At 45.6% G+C, this 21,729-nt stretch overlaps 1 protein-coding gene across 2 annotated transcripts in view; it reads left to right on the top strand.

Moving 5' to 3' along the window:
* The first annotated feature begins 6,890 nt into the window (after positions 1 to 6,890).
* Positions 6,891 to 21,729, top strand: part of CPPED1 (calcineurin like phosphoesterase domain containing 1) — a 122,176-nt gene continuing 107,337 nt past the window's right edge. For both annotated transcript variants that reach the window (XM_061208650.1, XM_061208649.1), the window contains exon 1: positions 6,891 to 7,073. In XM_061208650.1, the coding sequence (XP_061064633.1) occupies positions 7,004 to 7,073 (70 nt within the window). In that variant the 5' untranslated portion in view covers positions 6,891 to 7,003. The remainder of the gene's footprint in view (positions 7,074 to 21,729) is intronic.

Below are 21,729 nucleotides of genomic sequence, written 5' to 3'. Positions count from 1 at the left end.
TTATACTTCTGCAAGGAGCTTAAATTATACACTAAATGTACAATTGAGTTCAGAGGACTGAAGCTTTAAGGAGAACCCTTATTCTTGTTGAGAAAGGGAAAAAAGGATTTTTCACAACCCGTGAAGCCACAAATAGGCTGTGTCAGGATACCATCCTTCATTCCAGAATGATGATACCAACCCGAATTAAGAACCCAACTCTGGGACTCTACCACTTGCAAAGAAGACCTCTGATAGTCTGTATTAGTCCAAAGTAACAGAAAAAATAGGATGTGTAGATATACAGAAAGATTCGTTTTAAGGACTAATTGGTACATGCAGTTATGGGGGCTGGCAAGTCCCAAATCTGTAAGGTGGGCCAGCAGGCTGGAGACCAAGGAATAGCTGATGCTGCACTTCAAATCCAAAGGCCATCTGCTGGCTGAATTCCCTCTTGCTTCGGGGAAGTCAATCTTTTGTTCTATTCAGACCTTCAACTTGATTGGATCTGCTTTGCTGAAAGTCCACTTGTTGAAATGTAAATCTCATTCAGAAACATCCTCACAGAAACATGCAGAGTAATGTTTGCCCAAATATCTGGGTCCAAGGTGGGGGTGGGGAAGCAGCTAGGTTGTCACATAAAATAAACTATCGCACAGTCTAACCAGGAATGACCATGCTCATTAAAGCCCAGGCACTCTTCTCTAAATAAGGCCTCAGGCTCTTAGGCCAAGCCTACTGGCTGAAATCCATAAACCAACCTGGCTCAGAATCCTAACAACCAGTGTTGTCTGGTTTTACAAACCTGGGCAGGTGAGAAACGAGGGAAGAACGTAAAGAGTGAGGACCCGCTAGAGGCAGATGCCAGAACAGTGAGAAGGTACAGCTCACAGCCTGACAGTGAGGAGGAGGGAGATCTATAAAAGCTCATCTGCCTAGGGCCTCTGAGTGTCAGGACAAACTGTTCTGCTTGCTTCCTGGAGTGAGGCTATAATACAGGCCAGTACAGCAATTGATGTTCTTAGTAATATACCCAAGTCTCTAAATTACAATACATTTGGATTAGCTGTTACAAGGGGTAGGATGGAAGAAAAGGGGCAGTTTTTAAAGGGTGGGGAAGGGAAGGGGTAGGATGGAAGAAAAGGGGCAGTTTTTAAAGGGTGGGGAAGGGGGCATAATAGTCACCAGCTGATATGCTGCCCAGCAGCACTCTCCCCTCTGGTCACCAGAGCGTTATGCTCTAGGGGTACCCCCTATGTGGGTCGCATGGGCCCTTCTGTTGTGGCAGAGCCAGTTACTATGGGCATGCTGGTAGGCAAGGCTGGCCCTTGGCCCAGGTGTCTGCCAGGCCATGCCTTGTGTGGAAGCTGCCAGTCTGCTAGTGGGCAGTGCTGAGCCCTGGCATGACTAGCTGCACAGCCCAGGGAGTCCTGGGGCTGGTGCCAGCCTGCTGGTGGAAGTGGCTGGGTTCTGGGTTGGCTGGCTGGGGGGCCCGCGGTGTCCTTGGACTAATGCTGGCGCACTGATGGGTGGGTAAGTCCCCCCTGTTGCTAACAGGCTAGAGGGAGGATTCCAAAATGGCTCTAGCCAGCACCAGTGTCCTTATGGTAGAATGAGCTCCCCCCAAACGGCTGCCACCCGTGTCTATGTCCACAGGGGGAGTCCCATTTGCCTCCTGCCTCTCTGGGAGGCTCTCCAAGATCAGCAAGTAGGTCTGACTCCTTTCAAATTAGTCTGGGTTGGGACTCAAAGCACCTGAGATTTTGTGTGCACTCTTTAAGAGTGGAGCTCCTGTTTCCTACAACCTTTTAGCTCTCCTGTATGCAAGCCCCACTGGCCTTTAAAGCCAGCCATCCTGGGGGCTGATTTTCCCGGTGTAAGACCCCCAGGCTGAGGAACCTGATGTGGAGCTAAGACTCCTCACTCCTTGGGGAGAATCTCTGCAATGTGATTATCCTCCCGCTTGTGGGTTACCTACTCGAGGGTGGAAGGTCTGGACTATACCACATCTCCACCCCTCCTACCCATCTCGTTGTGGTTCCGTCATCATATCTTTAGTTGTAGAGGATCTTTTCCTTTGAGTCTTCCGGTCTTTCTCATCAGTAGTTGCTGTGTAAATAGTTGTAATCTTGGTGTACCTGTGGGAGGAGGTGAGCTCGGTCTTCCTACTCCACCGTATTGGCCACACATCGCAGAGTTTTAATTTATGTATGCCAATGAATTCCTTTTTCTGATCAAACCAATTTGAACTGATTTTTAGTTATTTGCAATGAAATGATACCTGGCTGATGTAAGAGATGACACCTGAATAGAATCTTTTCTTTTAAAAAATAAATTTATTTATTTAATTTATTTATCTTTGGCTGCGTTGGGTCTTCGTAGCCATGCGCAGGCTTTCTCTAGCTGCGGTGAGCGGGGGCTACTCTTCGTTGCGGTGCGCAGGCTTCTCATTGCGGTGGCTTCTCTTGTTGCAGAGCATGGGCTCTAGGCACACAGGCTTCAGTAGTTGTGGTGCACGGGCTTGGTTGCTCCGCGGCATGTGGGATCTTCCCGGACCAGGGCTCAAACCTGTGTCCCCTACACTGCCAGGCGGATTATTAACCACTGCACCACAAGGGAAGTCCCTAAATTTTTAATTGAAGTACAGTTGATTAAAAGAATTTTTTTTTTTTGGCTGCGCTATGCAGCTTGCAGGATCTTAGTTCCCCGACCAGGGACCCAACCCGGGGCCCTGGCAGTGAGAGCGCTGAGTCCTAACCACTGGACCACCCGGGAATTCCCTAAAAGAATCTTGAAAGAGTAGAATTTTGAGTAGAATTTTGCCTAGAAAAAAATGAGTTGAAGTGTATTCCAACAACGACATTAACAATATCAATGACAGCAAAAATGTATGCTCCAGTATGCTCCAGAAACTCTGCCTAGAGGATCATTTACTCCTCACAAAACCCATATGAGGTAAGTTGGGACGAAGTGAGAGAGTGGCATAGACGTATATACTACCAAATGTAAAATAGATAGCTAGTGGGAAGCAGCCGCATAGCACAGGGAGATCAGCTTGGTGCTTTGTGACCACCTAGAGGGGTGGGATAGGGAGGGAGGGAGGGAGGGAGACGCAAGAGGGAGGAGATATGAGGATATATGTATACGTATAGCTGATTCACTTTGTTATAAAGCAGAAACTAACACACCATTGTAAAGCAATTATACTCCAATAAAGATGTTAAAAAAAAACCCAAAAAACCATATGAGGTTGGTGCTGTGATTATCTCTATTTATTTATTTATTTATTTTATTTTATTTTATTTGGCCACAGCAATGGCTTGCGGGATCTTAGTTCCACAACCAGGGATTGAACCCGGGCCACATCCAGAGTGAAATTGCTGAGTCCTAACCACTGGACCGCCAGGAAACTCCTTTTAGATGAAGAATCAGAAGCTCAGAAAGATTAAGTGACATGCTGAAGGTCACACAGCTGAGAAGTGGACTGAACAGGCCAGCTTGCTGCTCGGGAATATGCTGTTCTTATGGTGCGTGTCTGCCCCCTCTTACCTTCCAGGCAGACAGCTGAAAATAAGAGTGTACGGGCTGAAAGAGCACAGTCGGGGAGAGTGGAAACACTGAGCTGCACAGCGACCAGGGGAGGATGCGGCAGGCAATGAGGCTCAGAGTTTGCTGGTCCCGGTGGTGCACAAGGTGTAGCTGCAGCCATAACTATCAGGAAGTGGCACCCCTGCGGCTCTGACGTTACTCACTGTCGCCGCCCAGGTTTCAAACAGGGTTATCTTGCCAAGATAGTCATCATCCATTTATTTCTCATGCGACAGCCATTTGTGTCTATGCGTTAAGCTCCCTGCTTGGTGGGCAAGACAGTCAAAGTAACTGCCCTCACAAACCTTACACTTGAACTGGGAAAGACAACATGAAACCAATAGTTACATCTGTAAACATATGATAACCAACTGTGCAAAGGGCTACGATGATCACGAGCAGAGTGCTATAAAAAGAAGGAGGAAGCCCTAGTTTAGCTCTGAAGAATGTGTGCAAGTATGTAGGGTAAGGTCTCTCCATGGACGTATGATTTAAGCAGAGGCCTTGACATTCAAGTGAGCAGATACACTGTAAATAGAAGGAACCAAAAGTGCAAAGAGGGAAATGGATTTTCATGTTTAAGGAACATGTTTAAGGAAGACAGTGGCTGCAAAGTTAGTGGGTGAGAAGCAGGCTGGATCTCGCAGGGCCTAGAGGCCACCATTAGGACTTTTGATCCTCATTTACTCATTCCTTCCTTGAACATTTCCTGAGAATTTTCTGCTGGACCAGGCCATAGGCAGTGAATAGGGATATAGTGATTAATAATAATAATGGCCAATATTCGTTGAGTACTTACCATTTGCCATTAGAACTATTGTTTCAAGCACTTTTTCATTCCAGTACACTTTATTACTATTTTTTAATTTATTGGAGTAGAGTTGCTTTACAATGTTGTGTTAGTTTCTGCTGTACAGCAAAGTGAATCAGTTATACATATACATATATCCACTCTTTTTTAGATTTCCTTCCCATTTAGGTCAACACAGAGCATTGAATAGAGTTCCCTGTGCTATACAGTAGGCTCTAATTAGTTGTCTGTTTTATATATAGTAGTGTATATATGTCAATCCCAATCTCCCAATTCATTTCACCCGCCCCCCCCCCTTGGGGGAAAAAACATAAGTTGGTGTTCTACATCTGTGACTCTATTTCTGCTATGCAAATAAGTTCATCTGTACCATTTTTGTTTTAAGCACTTTGATGCACCAACTCATTTAAGCCTCCCAGCAACTCTATGACCAAGATACTACTATTGTTTTTGTTTGACAGATAGGGAAATTGAGGCATGGAGAAACTACGTAATTTTCAAGATCATACAACAAGCAAGTGGTAGCAGTCTGACTCCAGAACTCCTAGGCACTTATATTCTTAACCGCTATGATTTACTGCCTCTTATCTAAGATTAGAGGACAGTTCTCCTGGTCATTTTAGCCACCCAAACAATGCTTCAGAGGTAGGCAGCTAGTTAAGAGAATTTCCCAAACTTGGCATGTCATAAGAACTCCCAGAGGAGTTAGAAACAGAAGCTTCTCCTGGAGATTTAGACTCAGTAGGTCCACCCTGGATTTTGTACCTTTAGCAAGTTTGACAAACGCTGACTTAGTAGTTCAGTTCAATGGCTTTTTGCTGGACAGATCCCAGTTTGGGTGGGTGGCTGCTTCACTACTTTCCTGGATGTGTGTCACCTTGTGCACACAATTTCACCTCTCTGGGCATCAGTTTCCCCTTCTGATAAATGAAGCGAACGATAGTACCATCTTCTAAGGCTGTTAAGTGGATTAAGTGAGCTGGTGCAAACTGCTCAGAGCAATGCCTGATGCTTAGGGAGCAATGATGACAATAACGTGGCACCAAGCAAGGGCTCCTGTGCCCGTGGCACAGAAAGCCAAACTCTGACATCAGCTGTTTGCGGCAAAGTCAGGGTTTATTTGCAGGGCGCCAACCAAGGAACTCATACTCAGAAGACCCGAACTAGCCAATGGTTTTCAGGCAAGGGATTTTAAAGATAGTATTAGGGGAGAGGGTCATAGGACGTGTGATCAGCTCGTGGACCTTCTTCTGATTGGTTGGTGGGGAGGTAATGGGGTGATGTTTCTGGAATTTCAACCTTCTGGTTCCAACCAGTTTGGAGTCTAGGCTTGTGGTCAGCTTGTAGTTACCACCCTCCACCTGGGTGGGGGGTCTTGATATGCATCAGATTGTTATCGACATCCTTTCTGAAGGAACTAGGAGTTCTGTGACTCTATTGTCTTATCATCAACTGCTTGAGCCTGCTCCTTGGAACTCACGAAAGGCATAGAAGTCTAAAGCCTTTTTTTCTACAAACAAGAAACAGGGGAGTGTTTCACTGGTGGCACAGTGGTTAAGAATCCGCCTGCCAATGCAGGGGACACGGGTTCAAGCCCTGGTCCAGGAAGATCCCACATGCCGCGGAGCAACTAAGCCCGTGCGCCACAACTGCTGAGCCTGCGCTCTAGAGCCCGCGAGCCACAACTACTGAAGCCCGCGCACCGCAACTACTGAAGCCTGCACGCCTAGAGCCCGTGCTCCGCAACAAGAGAAGCCACTGCAATGAGAAGCCCAACGCAGCCAAAAAAAAAAAAAAAAAAAGCAACAGGGGACACAGTGGGGCTTTTGTACCCGGGAAGGCCCTACAGTGTCTTGCTTGGTTTCAATCTCCCCTTTTCTTTGATAGTCCTCAATCCTGAGGGGAACAGGGGCCAGACAAGAAAGAGAGTAAAATTTGGCATAGTGAGATTACTCATAATTCAGTAAGGGAACTCAGTTTTAGGGGGACTTGCTTTGAAATGGAATGATGGTGACTTTGACTAGGAAACTGAAGATGCCTCAGAACTGCTGTGACAGAGATCACACCTGGTGGCTCGGAGGACTGTCCTGTCGAGTCATCCAAGGACAGGGCCGGGTCCTTTGGACCGTAAGGTACGATTCCGAGATAAAATACAGGTCCCCACTTAAATTATTTCAGATAAACAACAAAAATTTTAGCACAAGAATCTCCCAAATTGCATAGCACATACTTATCATTCATTGCTTATCTGAAATTCCAATTTAACTAGGCGTCCTGTATTCTTATTTGTTAAACCTGCAGACCCCACTTTTAGGGAAGGGCTACCCCCCCCCCCAAACCTTGAGTCTGAAGGCACTCACTCTGCTCACGCAGGCGCCAGGCAAGTTGGCTCCCTCGCCAGGAGCCCCAGTCGATCCCAGAAGGGCCGCTCACGCTTCGGCCCCGTTCAGGCAGCACTAGTGGCGCCCCGAGCGACCGAGCCCCGCGCGCCCGCCAGCCCCGCCCCGCCCCGAGCAAAGGGCGCAGCTCCCAGCCGGGCAAGCCCCAAACGGCAGTTGGGCTGTGAGGAGTCGCACCGCTCCCTCCCACGCAGTGGACTCCTTCGAGGCCAAAAACTTGCTTGCCATGTCGGCTGCGGAGGCGGGAGGTGTTTTCCGCAGAGCTCGGGGCAGGACCCTGGACGCGTTTTCCTCAGGTACTGCCTGCCCTTCGCCTGGGAAGGGGATGGTTTCAGGGCTGTGGAACCTTCGGCGGGGAGAACGTTCGGTCGGGATGTGCGCCTCCAGCCGGACCCCAGCGGGGGCTGCACCCCGGGACCGCAATAGAAGCCGCACCTCCCGCACTTGGGGCTTCCAGGGGCGCTTTTGAAAGAAGAGTGTCTGGGCAAGAGGTCTGGTCGTGGAGCCTCGTTGGCCTTGACCAAGGTTCCCTGAGAGAAGATAGAGTGAGGCAGCAAAGCATAGTTAATAGCGTGGGCTCTGCAGTTAGACTTGGTTTGCAAGCCCTGCCTTGGACACGTTGCTCAGCGAGTATTGGCCTCAGTTTCCTCATCTGTAAAAGGGGAATAATTGCAGCGAGGTTGTGTGTGGCACAGGATAAGAGCTGGGTGCACGTGAGATGCGGTTATTTTTATTATGGTCATTCACCACGATGTAGTTTATACTCCATAATCATGGTTACCTTCTATAATATGAGTCATCCACCAAAATGTTAGCAGTGCCCATCAGAACTGGAGAGGGGAGGCAGAAGAGCCGTGTGGGGTTAAGTGCTTGGATTTTGGATTTAGATAATCTGCCTCGCTGTGAAAATGGGTTTGTTAATACTTACCGCAGAGGGGAGGGTTAGCAGATTAAAAGGATTTCTGTAACCAAGTGCCTGACAGGCTAGGTGCTAAGTGAATGTTAGCCCTAGAGCTATAAAAGGGACCATTGCTCCCCGTTTTATTGGTCCTCCCTGCGTCTTTTGCTGCGTGGTCAAATTCCAGTTTTTGTCCCCCCGGGGCAGTCCCCCCAGACACCCTGCGTGATCTGGCTTGTACTCACCTTTCTTGCTTCATGCTCACCATTCTTCCCCTTGCCCAGTTCTCCTGCTTCACTGGTTTTCTTAACTCCAGTTTTAAAGGTCCAAGTCCTTTATTTCCGTAGGGCTTTTGTGCTTGCTGTTTGCTCGCCTAGCTAATAACACTTTCTCAACCTTCACACTTTAAAGTTCAGTCACTTCCTCAGACAGATTTTCCCTGGCTACCCTTACTAAAGTGGGTTTCTCCTGTAACTCTGTCCTAAAGCCTTATTCTTTTCTTTCTTTGCAGCTGTTGGTGGGGGGTGGCAAGGTTCTGGAAGAGCATGTGGAACCAGAAATCTAGCTGAGGTGGATTTTAGAAAATACAGTCTGTTGTGGTGACCATTCTCTAAATATTTTAATATGCCTTTTTCAACCTGTTTTCAAACCCAAGCTTGTGTGCCCCATGCACAGTGAGGCCAAACAAACAAAATATCAGAGTTTGGAGCAGAGAAGGGTTTATTGCAGGGCCAAGCTAGGAGAACAGGTAACTCGTACTCAAAAGACCCGAGCTCTCCCTGTAGTTTTCAGGGGAGAGGTTTTTGTTTTTGCCATGCTACGTGGCTTGTGGGATCTTAGTTCCCCGACCAGGGATTGAACCCGGGCCCTGACAGTGAAAGCACAGGGTCCTAACCACTGGACTGCCAGGGAATTCCCCAATGGAGAAGCAGGGAAGAGTTTTTAAAGGCAACGTTTGGGGTGACAGCTGCAGGGTGAATGACTTTCTTCTGATTGGTTGCTGGTGAGGTGACAGGATGCTGGTCCAGGAATCTCAAGCATCAGCCTTCTGGTTCTGACCAGTCTGGGGTCTCAGTAGGTACTTACCATCCTTCACCTGGGTGGGGGCCTGCAGAACTTGAAGACTGTATCAGATTGTTACGCACATCTCTTGAGGGAACTAAGACTAAGGAACTAAGACTCTTTTTTTTTTAAGCATCTTTATTGGAGTATAATTGCTTTACAGTGGTGTGTTAGTTTCTGCTTTATAACAAAGTGAATCAGCTATACATGTACATATATCCCCATATCTCCTCCCTCTAGCGTCTCCCTCCCACCCTCCCTATCCCACCCCTCTAGGTGGTCACAAAGCACCCAGCTGATCTCCCTGTGCTATGCAGCTGCTTCCCACTAGCTATCTATTTTACATTTGGCAGTGTATATATGTCCATGCCACTCTCTCACTTCGTCCCAGCTTACCCTTCCCCCTCCCCATGTCCTCAAGTCCATTCTCTATGTCTGCGTCTTTATTGCTGTCCTGCCCCTAGGTTCTTCAGAACCAATTTTTTTTTTTTAAGATTCCATATATATATGTGTTAGCATACGGTATTTGTTTTTCTCTTTCTGAGTTACTTCACTCTGTATGACAGACTCTAACTCCATCCACCTCTACAAATAACTCAATTTCGTTTCCTTTTATGGCTGAGTAATATTCCATTATATGTATGTGCCACATCTGCTTTATCCATTCATCTGTCGACGGACACTTAGGTTGCTTCCATGTCCTGGCTATTGTAAATAGAGCTGCAATGAACATTGTGGTACATGACTCTTTTTGAATTACGGTTTTCTCAGGGTATATGCCCAGTAGTGGGATTGCTGGGGTGTATGGTAGTTCTATCTTTAGTTTTTTAAGGCACCTCCATACTGTTCTCCATAGTGGCTATATCAATTTACATTCCCACCAACAGTGCATGAGGGTTCCCTTTTCTCCACACCCTCACCAGCTATTATTGTTTGCAGATTTTTTGATGATGACCATTCTGACTGGTGTGAGGTGGCAGTGATTGTAGTTTTGATTTGCATTTCTCTAATGATTAGTGATGTTAAGCATCCTTTCATGTGTTTGTTGGCAATCTGTATATCTTCTTTGGAGAAATGTCTATTTAGGTCTTCTGCCCATTCTTGGATTGGGTTGTTTGTTTTTTTGATATTGAGCTACATGAGCTGCTTGTAAATTTTGGAGATTAATCCTTTGTCCGTTGCTTCATTTGCAAATATTTTCTCCCATTCTGAGGGCTGTATTTTCATCTTGTTTATGGTTTCCTTTGCTGTGCAAAGCTTTTAAGTTTCATTAGGTCCCATTTGTTTATTTTTGTTTTAATTTCCATTTCTCTAGGATGTGGGTCAAAAAGGATCTTGCTGTGATTTATGTCATAAGAGTGTTCTGCCTATGTTTTCCTCTAAGAGTTTTATAGTGTCTGCCCTTACATTTAGGTCTTTAATCCATTTTGAGTTTATTTTTGTGTATGGTGTTAGGGAGTGTTCTAATTTCATTCTTTGACATGTAGCTGTCCAGTTAGGAACTAACACTTTTTTATCGCTGAACTATTGTTTCTTGACTGCTTTTCCTTACTTCCCTAATTAGTAACTCCTTGAATCTGCCCTTTGGAACTCAGGGAAGGTCTAGGATACTAAAGCCTTTTTCTGCAAACAAGAAATGGGAGACACGGAAGGGCCTTTGTGCCCTGGCGGGCCCCACAGGGTCCCACTCAGTTTCAAACCAATGTGAGGTTTTGGGGATTTATCCGTATTGGTGTAAGTAGCTCTAGTCTGCTCATTTTCCTGCTGGGCAGTATGCCATTGTATCAGCATATATTGATACATTCTGTTGCTGGATATGCTGAGGATCTTCTTGCCTTTCCAAATCCACTCTCTCCCTGCTCCGCCATGCCCCAGGAGGTTGACCTCTTTGGGCTTCATCCGGGGGCTCCTTGCCCTCTGGCCTGCTGTTGGGTTCAGCCAGTGGGGAGTCCTGACTGGAGATTAGAGGGTGGGGAAAACAATTGTCAGGGTGTTTATTCCCCTGGTTTAGTCCCTGTGGGGTTGCCTCAACCTGACTGTATTCCTTACCTGAAATTCACTGCTTCTTTCAAGGTAGGCTTTCTGCTGGAACTCTCTTTTCAGATTTGGGTAACCACTTTCTCCCTCCTTTCAGATGTAGTTCTGCTTTTCTGTGTTGGACTACTAAACTGTCCTTTGATGTTTTTCGATACTCAACTCATCCCAAGTAATCCCTTTTTAAACGCTCCTTTAATTATCCTGATTTGAGTATGCCAGCTATTTCCTGCTAGGATCCTGATATGATGGACATTCAGTTATTTCTGTTTTTCACTCTTGGTAATGGTGCTGTTATGAACATTCTGGTACAAGCGTTCTTGTGGATACAGGGAAAAATTGCTCCAGGGCATATGCCCAGAGGAGCGAAATTCTGAGTTGTAGGGTATGATCTTTTCCAGCTTTCCTAGATCTTGTCAAATCGCCTTCCAGAATGTTTGCACCAACTTATTCTCCCGCCAGCAGGGTATGAGAGTTCCTTGTGACTCTGCACTATCTCTTTTCAGTTCAGAAAGTATTTATTGTGTTCCTGTTGCATTCTCTAGTATCTTGTGATGAGTAAAAAAAAGTCAAGGGGAAGGCAAGGGCTCATAATCTAAGCACAGAGCTGTGGCACAAAAAATAATTCTTGGCAACTGGCGGGCTCTGTAGGCCACTGCAGTGGGAATCGGGATTTTTTTTTTAAAGCTTTTTTTTTTCTTGATTAATTAATTTTATTTTATTTATTTTTGGCTGTGTTGGGTCTTAGTTGCTGTGCGTGGGCTTTCTCTAGTTGCGGCGAGCAGGGGCTACTCTTTGTTGCGGTGCAGGGCTTCTCATCGCGGTGGCTTCTCTTGTTGCGGAGCACGGGCTCTAGGCACGCGGGCTTCAGTAGTTGTGGCTCGCGGGCTCTAGAGTGCAGGCTCAGTAGTTGTGGCTCACGGGCTTAGTTGCTCCGCGGCATGTGGGATCTTCCCAGACCAGGGCTCGAACCTGTGTCCCCTGCATTGGCAGGCGGATTCTTAACCACTGCACCACCATGGAAGCCTGGGAATCGGGATTTTACACATTGGTCCTGGGTGATGGTGAGACTGTTAATTGAAATCAGGGAGTAAGGAGTAGGGCCAGGTTTGATGGGATTAATTTGGGAAGTGGTGGCTTTGAGGTGCGGTCAGGAAATCTGAGACAACTTGCAGGGCGCGGTGCACAGCTGGGGATGGAGGTATGGGTGCCATCCACAGAGAGGCAAGTAGATGATATCGCTGTAGGAGTCGGTGGCATTCCTGAGGGGCAAGGTGTGGAGTAGTGGACGGGCTGTGTGTGTGTGTAACCTTAGGATGTGCCATTGTTTAGGGGGTCAGAAGAAGGAAAAGACACACTGAAGGTCTCAGAGCAGGAAGCAACCAGAAAGTTTGGAAGATAAATCCAGGAGCCGGCCTTGGTACCAAAGTTGGGGAGGAGGGCTTAAGGCAGGGTGGTCCACAGGCTCAGATGCTGCAGACATCTAGGTGAGTGTTAGCTGAGCAGAGGATGGCAGGTTTGATTGTTATGTCACCTTCAGGACAGTCTCAGTGCAGTTGTAGGGGGAAGCCTGGTGCATGGCTTTTGAGGAGTGGTGGAGATTGAGGATGCGCAGTCAGCAAAGGCAGGATTCTGTTTGGAGCCGTTTGGTGATCCAGGGTAGACATAGGGTAATAGCAGTTTGAAGGAGGAGCAATGCTGAAGGAGGGCTGAAGGGTTTGCAGTAGTAATAATGGTGGTAAGAACAACAGGTGCATCTAACGTTTATCAGGTGTTTACGGCGTGCCAGGCACTATACTCTGTGCTGTATGTGGATTATCTCATGTGATCCTGAAGATAGTCCTGTTGAGCTAGCTATTAGGGTTATCCTCTTTTTACAGTGGGAGAAAATCGATCTCAGGAAGGCTAGGCAACTTGCCCAAGGTCACATGATTGGTCTGAGATGGATCTGGGGTTGAAAAATGCAAAAGGCAGGATAATTGTTGGAGAGCAATATCTGAGGAGATGGGAAAAGATGGCATTGAGGGCTCAGAAGAGGGGTTGGCCCTGGGAACAAATGTCTTCTTCGACCATCTCTCCCTCCTTCTATCTATTTGTTTTTCTGTCTATCCATCTGTCTACCAGACTATCCATCCACCAGTCTGTCCATCATATGTCCATCTTTTCATCTGTCTGTCCATCCATTTGTCTATTGGTTCATCCATTTGCCCACTCATCAAATGTACTAAGCACCTCCCTTGTCCCAGGCATTGTGCTAGATCCCAGAGTGCAGTGATGAGTGAAAACCAGATGTGATTCCTCACCTCTGGCATGTAGCTACTTGGAGAGCCCAACATTAACCTGCCAGTCACACAAACCATCATAAATCCCAGCTGTGGCAAGTGTCAAGGAAGTGAGGAATGTCACTTGTTCAGGAAGTGAGGGGCATCTTAATAAGGCCCTGCAGGGAGGGCTCCCCTGGGGAAGGGGTGTGTCATCTGATTGCTGAAGGATGAGTAGGAGATACCTGGGCTCTGAAGGGAGGGGGAGGACCATTGTAGACCACAGGTGGAGCAAGTGTGAAAGTCTGACATGGTGGGACAGGAAAGGGAAGGGTGAGGGGAGAAAGAAGCCCCTGAGTCTGGAGCATGGGGAAGGGGGTCATTGGGGAGGTTTTGTCTTTAAGCTGCATATGTGTGGACACAAGCACACATGATCTGATTTCCATTTTGGAAAGAATGGTCTGGCTGCAGCAGTAACAACAGAAGAGTCTCTGCTTGCGAGGAACTTGGGGTGCAATCTGATTGGAAGCTGGAGCTCAGCGACTCGTCTTGAAGCAGCATTTCCAAGGCACACATTGTTCACTTTGAATTTGTTGACTTCCAGCAGCTGGAGGGGCGTGTGGTGGTGGTGGGGGGCTTCTGGTGGAGGTGATGGGGGCACTGAGGTGTGAAGCTTCCTAGCCTACTGGAGCTGCCCCAGGGCTGCCGTGGGACCAGAGAGCAAGAGAGGTGCTCACCTGGAAAAGAGTGGGGTGCGGAGGGGGTGGAGAGAGACTGAGAAGATAAATTGAGATAGGAGGAGGGAAAATGACCCTGGACTTCCAGGAGTGGGGCCTGCACTTGGTCTCCTCTGTGGGTTGAGCAGCCCCAGTGGGCATGCCCAGTATGCGTCATACAGCTCAGGGCTTCTAGAGGCCCGGCCTTGGAGGGTCAGGCTCAGAACTCTTCACTAGAAGTTGAGCACCTAGTCTACCCCTGAGCTGCCTCTACTGCTGTCACTGACTTCCCTGGGTCCTAGTTCCCTGTTAGTGTTGCTGGTGACTTTGAGTGATCCTCTTGGAGGGTCCATTGCCAGTTCAGGCTCTGTGGGCAGGTGGTAAGCTGGTAGAGTTGCCCCAAGGGCAGGTTTGGAAGAGAAAGGAAAGGAACTGGCTTTTTCTGTCTCTTGCCAAAATACACATTGCCTCTCAAAGAGGTTTTGGGGAACTCAAGCAACTGTGCCTCAAATCACAACCCTGATAACCCTCACACTCCCTCCTGGAAGCCCCCTCCAGAATTAAACAGTTTGTTTCTCAAGTGAAGCTTGTCAAGTAAATGAAAGAGTGCTGTCTTACCCAGCTCAGGCTGCTAAAACAAAACACCATAGGCTGGATGGCTTGAAAACAACAGAAATACATTGCTCACATTCTGGAGGCTGGAAGTCCAAGGTCAAGGAACCTGCAGATTCAGTGTCTGGTGAGAACCCTCTTCCTGGTTCATAGATGGCTGTCTTTTTTTTTTTTTCTTCTTCTTTTTAAGACTTTATTTTTTAGATCAGTTTTAGGTTCATAGCGAAATTGAGAGGAAGGTACAGAGAGTTCTCATACATACCCTGTCCCCACACGTGCACAGCCTGCCCATCATCAGCATCCCCTACCAGAGTGGTATGTTTGTTACAACTGAACATACAGTGATACAACATAATCACCCAAAGTCCACAGTTTACCTTACAGTTCACTCTTAGAGTTGTACATTTTATGGACAATGTACACATACTGTATAATAACGTGTAACCATCATTATAGTAGATGGCTGTCTTCTTGCTGTGTCCTCACATGGAGGAAAGCGGGAGTGAGCACTCTAGGGTCTCTTTCATAAGGGCAATAATCCCAGTACTAAGCCCTCAGGATTTAATCACCTCCAAAGTCCCCATCTCCAAATATCATCACATTTGGGGTTAGATTTCAATGTAAGAATTTTGGGGGGACACAAACAGTGCGTGGCAAGCACTCTAAGACCATTTCCCCCTGATAGTTTTTGAGTAACAGTATTCCCATGCACTTCTTCCAGGAGTGTTGTGTGTGAAGCCTGGCTTCAGTCATCCATTTCCTGTTAACACAACCTGCTAGGCTCTGTCAACAGATGTTTATAGAAAGTAAGTTGTACGTGTCTCACCTGAGAAGGCTCACAATCCTCAGACATGTTCAAATATTCATTTTAATTAGGCAAATTAATAATTATATTTCCTTGACATGTATCCTAATTAAGACTACTTTCTCCTAACAAATAATTGTCTTTCTGAAAAGTTTACAACATCTGTTTTGAAGAAATTCTCAAAGGGAGAAATATCAAGATAAAATGTGTTTTCAAAATTACCTATATTTAATTGTTTTCAGGTCCTAATCAGTTTTTCCAGTTCATTTTACCACTGGAATATTTTCCCCCTTAGAGAACAGGGATCTTCAGTGGTTTACCTAAAATGATGATTTCCCTGGACATTTTAAACCTCTACAGCTGCTTCAGAGGAGCCAACTCTATTTACTAATTCTGAATGTTTCTTGGTCCCTTCTGGAAACCCTCTTGCAGAGAATAAGTGAAATCTCTAAAGAATAATGTACTTCATCCCTTCCAGGTCTCACCTAAGAACCTCTCTAGAAACAGTAGACCTGGAAATGTTTGTTCAAGTCTGAAGAGGGTTGAAAATATTGTGGTGTAAAAAATTCTAACTTATCAATGAAGAAAATGAAATGAATGCTTTTAATTAATTTTTAAAAATTAATTATTTATTTTTGGCTGCATTGGGTCTTCGTTGCTGCGTGTGGGCTTTCTCTAGTTGCGGCGAGCGGGGGCTACTCTTCATTGCGGTGCATGGGCTTCTCATTGTGGTGGCTTTTTGCTGCGGAGCATGGGCCCTAGGCGCACGGGCTTCAGTAGTTGTGGCGCACAGGCTTAGTTGCTCCGCAGCATGTGGGATCCTCCCAGACCAGGGATCAAACCCTTGTCCGCTGCATTGGCAGGTGGATTCTTAACCACTGCGCCACCAGGGAAGTCCCTGTAAGGTCTTAAGGAATGGGACCTATGGCCTTGCCCACTAGTTGAATGTCTGGTGACTAACATGACACCCGTCCTCAGAACAAACTTGCTGAATGAGAGGAAGAGGCAGAGCTGCATCCGCTTGCCGGGGAGGGGGAAGTGGCGTGTGAGCTGGGCCCGGAAGGATAGACAGCATCTCAGCAGGAGGAGCTGGTACAGTGGAGAGCACCCCCTGGAGGAAGGGGCGGGAAAGCATGGGGCGTGTTTGAGGAGCAGATAAGGGTCCACGTGGAGGGATCCTGTGGTATGTCTTGTGCAGGGTTCTTCAGTCTCGCTGTTGACATGGGCTGGATTCTTTTGTGGGGCTGCCCTGTGTAATGTGGGATGTTTAGCACCATCCCGGCTTTTGTCCACTGGACGCCAGAAGCACCATCCCCCTCCCAGCGTGATATCCAGAAATGTCTCCAGACATCAGATGTGCCCTGGGGATCAAAATCATCCCCGGTTTAGAGCCACTGGTCTAGTGGGAACAGTAATCGGTACAGTTGGAAAAATTTCAGGCTGTGTTTTAGCACCAGGTGCCGGAATGAGCGAGGATCCACTGACATCTTCATTTAGCCCTTCACCAGATGTTTACTGAATGCCTCCCACCTGCCAGGGACCAAATGATACCATGCTGACGGAATACTGGAAAGGGAAAGCAAATGTGGGCCTTTCCTTGTGGAGATTAGAAGGTAGTGGCCCTTCAGCGAGGGAGTTTGATGATCAGGGTAAGCATTTTATAAAGAGTCACGATGGCAGTGACTGGCTGAGACGGATCAGAGCAGGGAGTCCTGCATGGAGCTGTCTTGGTAGCTCCAGGTGGGAATGGTGGACGCCTGACCCAAGACAGTGACGCTGTCCGTTGATGCTGAGTTAATTCTCTGACTTTATAGTCCAGTGGAGAAATGTGGCCTCTATAGTCCCAATTTATGTATTATTTTGAGTCAGATTAGTTAACAGGAGTCAAAACATTGAGTTCTTAAATATTCTTACAATGTAGTGATGTGTTGTAGCTCTCACACTTCTTAACCACTATCTTGTGATTTTAACTCTGTCTTCCAAAAGTCAAACTAGATTTAGAAAATGAGACTCTTATTTATAAAAAGTAAATTAAGAAAGCTGTTTGTCATTGTATTCCACCTTGAATTATTTGGGGTTGCCTATAAAGTGGCAGGTTTAGCACATCATGAAAATATAAATTATTAGAGTATTAGGTATTAATTAGTGACATGGCTGACTCCCGTAGGCCTTTTCCTAGTTGGGTGATGGAAGTAGTGATTCATTTGCTTTTGGGAGGTGTGTTCATTATAGTTAGTCATTGATTAACTGGTAAGAATGAAAGGATCAATGCGATTTCTAATTCTTGGTGTATATTAAAAAGTCAGCTTTCATTAACGATTGACAAATGTGCCCAAAAGGTATAATAAAAATGAGTGAGAGGAAATATATTGGCAGAGACAAATTCAAGAAATCATTTAGTTCGTGATATTAAAGGTGCAAACTGTGAAGAACAATTGCAGTTTGAATATCTGTTTTTCAGGCAAGATATTGGCACATAAACAGAATCTCATAGGAAGGCTTAATGGTAAAGAATCATGTGAATTTTAAAAGGTTTTTAAGATTCTTTTCTGTATACAGTTGCTTTGTACTCAATAATGCTTAAAGGAGACCCACAGGCCTTTCCTGACCATTATTTAATACCAACCAAAATCCAATGTCCTTTTTATCCCTCGATTTTGAAAGATTGTTTCTATGACAGTCTCTATCCATTAGCTGAAAATTGGAAGTGGCCAAATCTTGTTACTCTGTATACGACGGATGAGTCAGATTTCTTTCTAAGGCCCATTTTTTCTTTAAAAAGTATTTTTCAATTAATCTTAAAATTTGATTTAGGCTATGGTAACATACTAAATTATGGCCGTTTATTTTGGTAGCTTGGAGCTTGTTTTCTTCCAGCTTGTCGTTGAGCAGACCTTGGCGCTCCTAGCCGGATGAGTCTTCTCTTTAATCTCACCTGTGTGATCACCTGCCCTGAAGTCAGGGCTCTGGGTGTAATTGGCCTGGTTCTGCCCCTCACGCCTTGTTAGTCTTGATCAAGTTATTTACCCTTGACCTTGTGAGTCTCCTCTTCTGTACCCCTAAGCAAAATGGAAGGGTTACCGTGGATAAGGGCTTCTCATCCCAGATGTCTTCAGGGGCCAGGTGTGGACCGCAGTGAATTCCAGAGCATTCATGCCAGTAAAGGGGCAGTTACTGCTCAGTCCCAGCCAATCGTTGGCACACTCCATTTGGGCCTGGTGTGGCCAGATTTTCCATGAGAATCCAGAAAGCCAGTTGTATATGTGAAACTCATGCATTTAAATTGTTGGCAACAAATTCAAAATTTTATAAACACTGCGTGTGCCAAACAGAATACACCTGCTAATCAGATCGCATCGAGAGACCTAAAGTTTGTAATGTCTTGAGGAGATCACCAGTTAGCATCCCACAGAAAATAGATGTCCTGGGCCCTTTGCTGTTGGCAGGGTCTGTGAGCATCACAACTTCCTGGGGAAAGGCTCTGAGCCTTGTCAGCATTATCTTTGTGTACTGTCTTCGTATTCACCAAGATGTGCCATTTAAAGGAAACTTTTTGGAGACAAAAAATGTCTTTATGGAGGTGGGCAACTTGCAGGCAGCCTAGGGAACATTCCGTCTTCTTCATGGCTCTCTCCTCTCCAGGCCAGCCCGGCAGCACTGAGATGCTGAACAATAGAGGCTGCTGCTCATAAACTGTGTAACCTTGAACTTGAGTCATGACTAAGATCCCTAGCCAGGCCTCAGTATTCCCTCCTTGGTTAAATGAGAGTGTTGGTTAAAGTAACTCTGAGAATCCCTCTGGCACAATTTCCAGTTCTTTAGGGGGAAAAGGTGGGCTTGTATAAGGTGAGCCTTCAGCCTTCATAGGATGGGCTGCAACAAATGAGCTCACTCAGCTCAGTACAGGAGGGTCACATTAAACTTGTGGCTACCTGAGATTAGTTAATTATGTTAGTTAATATTATCATCTGTGGCAGACAGGACCTGCCTCCCTGCATGAGCCCCTGCTTTTGAGCGTGGACTGGCCTAGCGACTTGGTTGTAATGAATTGAACCTGGTAAAAGTGATGGGCAGTCACTTCTATTATCATGTTACATAAGATCGTAACTTCCGTTTACTAGCAAACCCTCTTTCTTGCCGCCTCTGATGAACAAGTTTCCACGTTATGAACTGCCATGTTGGAGAGGCCCACGTGTCAAGGAACAGGTGGCCTCTGGTTGACAACCAGGAAGGAACAGGTGCCCTCAGTCCCCCAGTCCACAACCACCTAAGTGAGCTGGGAAGCACATCCTGCCTGACCCGAGTCTTCAGATGAGACTCCAGCCCCAGCCAACACTTTGATTGCAGTTTGTGAGAGATGTTGAGCAGAAGATCCAGCTAATCTGTGCCCAGATTCCTGACCAACAGAAACTGTGAGATAAATAATGTGTCTTGTTTCAAGGTGCTGCATTTGTGGTGATTTGTTACATAGCAGTAGATGGCTAATACACCATCTCTTTGAGTTTGTTTAAAAAATTAACATTGAAAAAATTACATTCACTGTAGACATTCTTATTCATAGCAGATTTAAGTGTTTTAGTTAAATGAATGTATGCATTATTGTGTCTTAACACTAAGAACCATATAGGCATTATCCAGAGGTTTGTGTCAAATGTTTCGAAAGATTACAATCTTGTTTTAGCACCATCAGGGTCAGAAATGAGATCTTAATTTAATCAACACACTTTATTCTTTAATCCATTCATTCTAAAGTACTTAGTTTATCTCAAAAATTTGACCTTGGTCTTATCATAGTTGTCAATTAGAGTCCCTGACTGCATTCTTGTATCAAATTTGGACAAAAACAAATTACCTCTCTGTTGTGCTTTTGAAAACACACATTTGTGTATCCTGCACACACACAGTTCCTAGCAGGTGCTTTCACTGTATGTCATGATGTCATGTGAAAAATCTAAAGTGTTAGAACTCACTAATTAGTAATGAATTCCCTGATTAAGTTCTTACCTGGAATCTTGGAATTCTTACCAAGAAAATTGAATTGGTTTTGAAAGGTGATTTAAAGGGAGATGATTAGACAGTAATGCATAAGACCAAGAAATGTTTAGGACCAAATACCTGAGCTGGACATAGGCAGGATGTCAGAATGAATAGGAAAATATGCAAAACAAAAACAAAATGAAACAAAAAACACAGCCACTAACAACAACAAAACCCCTCCAAGACATTGCTTCAATTTAGGGAAACAATCACTTTACATCTGTTTGATATAAAACACATTCAAACAGGTCCTTGATTAGTTGCATGCCAGTGCTTCTCACACTTGCATTTGCATAAAATCGCCTGGGAATTTGTTGAAGTGCAGATTCTGACTCTGTAGGTCTGGGGTGGGCTTCCTAAGCTCTCAGGTGATGGTGATGTTGCTGGTCCGTGGCCACACCTTGAGGACTGAGGTGGAGGCCCAGCCCAGCCCCCTGTGCCCAAGTACAGCCTGCGTAATTGCTGCTCTCTCGTCATCCTCACCTTCTCCCTCAGCCTCCATTTCCAGGTAGTTCTGCTCCTTAATTTGGGTTGTCAGTCGTTTACCAGGCTGTCTCACCTTTAGGCTCTTTGACTAGGAAAATTAAAAACAAAACAAAACAAAACAACAAGCAATGAACCACTGGACCCTTAAGTGGTTTTTAAATGCCCTGATTGTGTATCAGGTTGCTTTAGGGATGGTCCTTACCATATCCAGACTTCCACAGTTAGAGCTGCCAGAATAGTGCTTTCCGGCGTCTAAAGAGAGAAGCTGGGGCCAGACACTTGCTCTGCCCCGGAAGGGAGGCATCATCGTAAGCATTCCCAGGCCCTTGTAGGTGTCAGTCAGCTAATACCTATGCCCTGTCCTTGGGGTAATTCTGGACTTTGGTGAGATAATTTAATGCAAATGTTGTTAAGAATTCTCTTTCCTAATATAAAAGTCTGCCCTTCTGAGGGGTGGGGGAGGTATAAGTTTACAAAAGATCCCTCCATCTAGTACTAAGTCTTACAAGCCTCAAATATCTTAAATTCAGCCTTGATTAAAACGAAGATGAGGCCAAACACCACAAACTTCTGTAGCAGGAACTTTAAGAGGCTCCAGGTGCTTTTGAGACTGCAGACAGACCCCTGAGTCAACAGGTTGCCTTTATTAGATAGATAAGGTAGGTGGAGCAGTGACGTGGAGCTGTCATTTATTTTAGGTCAAATCTGTTTATTTTGTGCCTTGTCATCATAAAATTGAGATTCTTTCTAAGATTTTACTTAGTAAACCAGTAATAATGAAAGATTTAATACCTCCAAAGATGACTTTTCGAGACTATGACCGTTTGTCATAGGAAACTATAATTGTTAAAACGTTCGCTGTAGAAGACTTTATAAATTCTGTTTGTTGTAGCAGATTGATTTATGCCCCAACTTTGGGGTGACAATCATCTCCCTGATTAATTTATCCAGTTTAAACAGCTTTGCAAACTGCCTCAGAAACAGGAACATAGCTGAAAGCATTCATCAGTGCAAAATGGTTATTATTAAAGTAAAATAAAT

The sequence above is a fragment of the Eubalaena glacialis genome, chromosome 13, assembly GCF_028564815.1.
Source record: "Eubalaena glacialis isolate mEubGla1 chromosome 13, mEubGla1.1.hap2.+ XY, whole genome shotgun sequence".
NCBI lineage: Eukaryota > Metazoa > Chordata > Mammalia > Artiodactyla > Balaenidae > Eubalaena > Eubalaena glacialis.
Note: the sequence above shows the minus strand (reverse complement) of the source record. Positions and strands in the feature narration are given on the sequence as shown.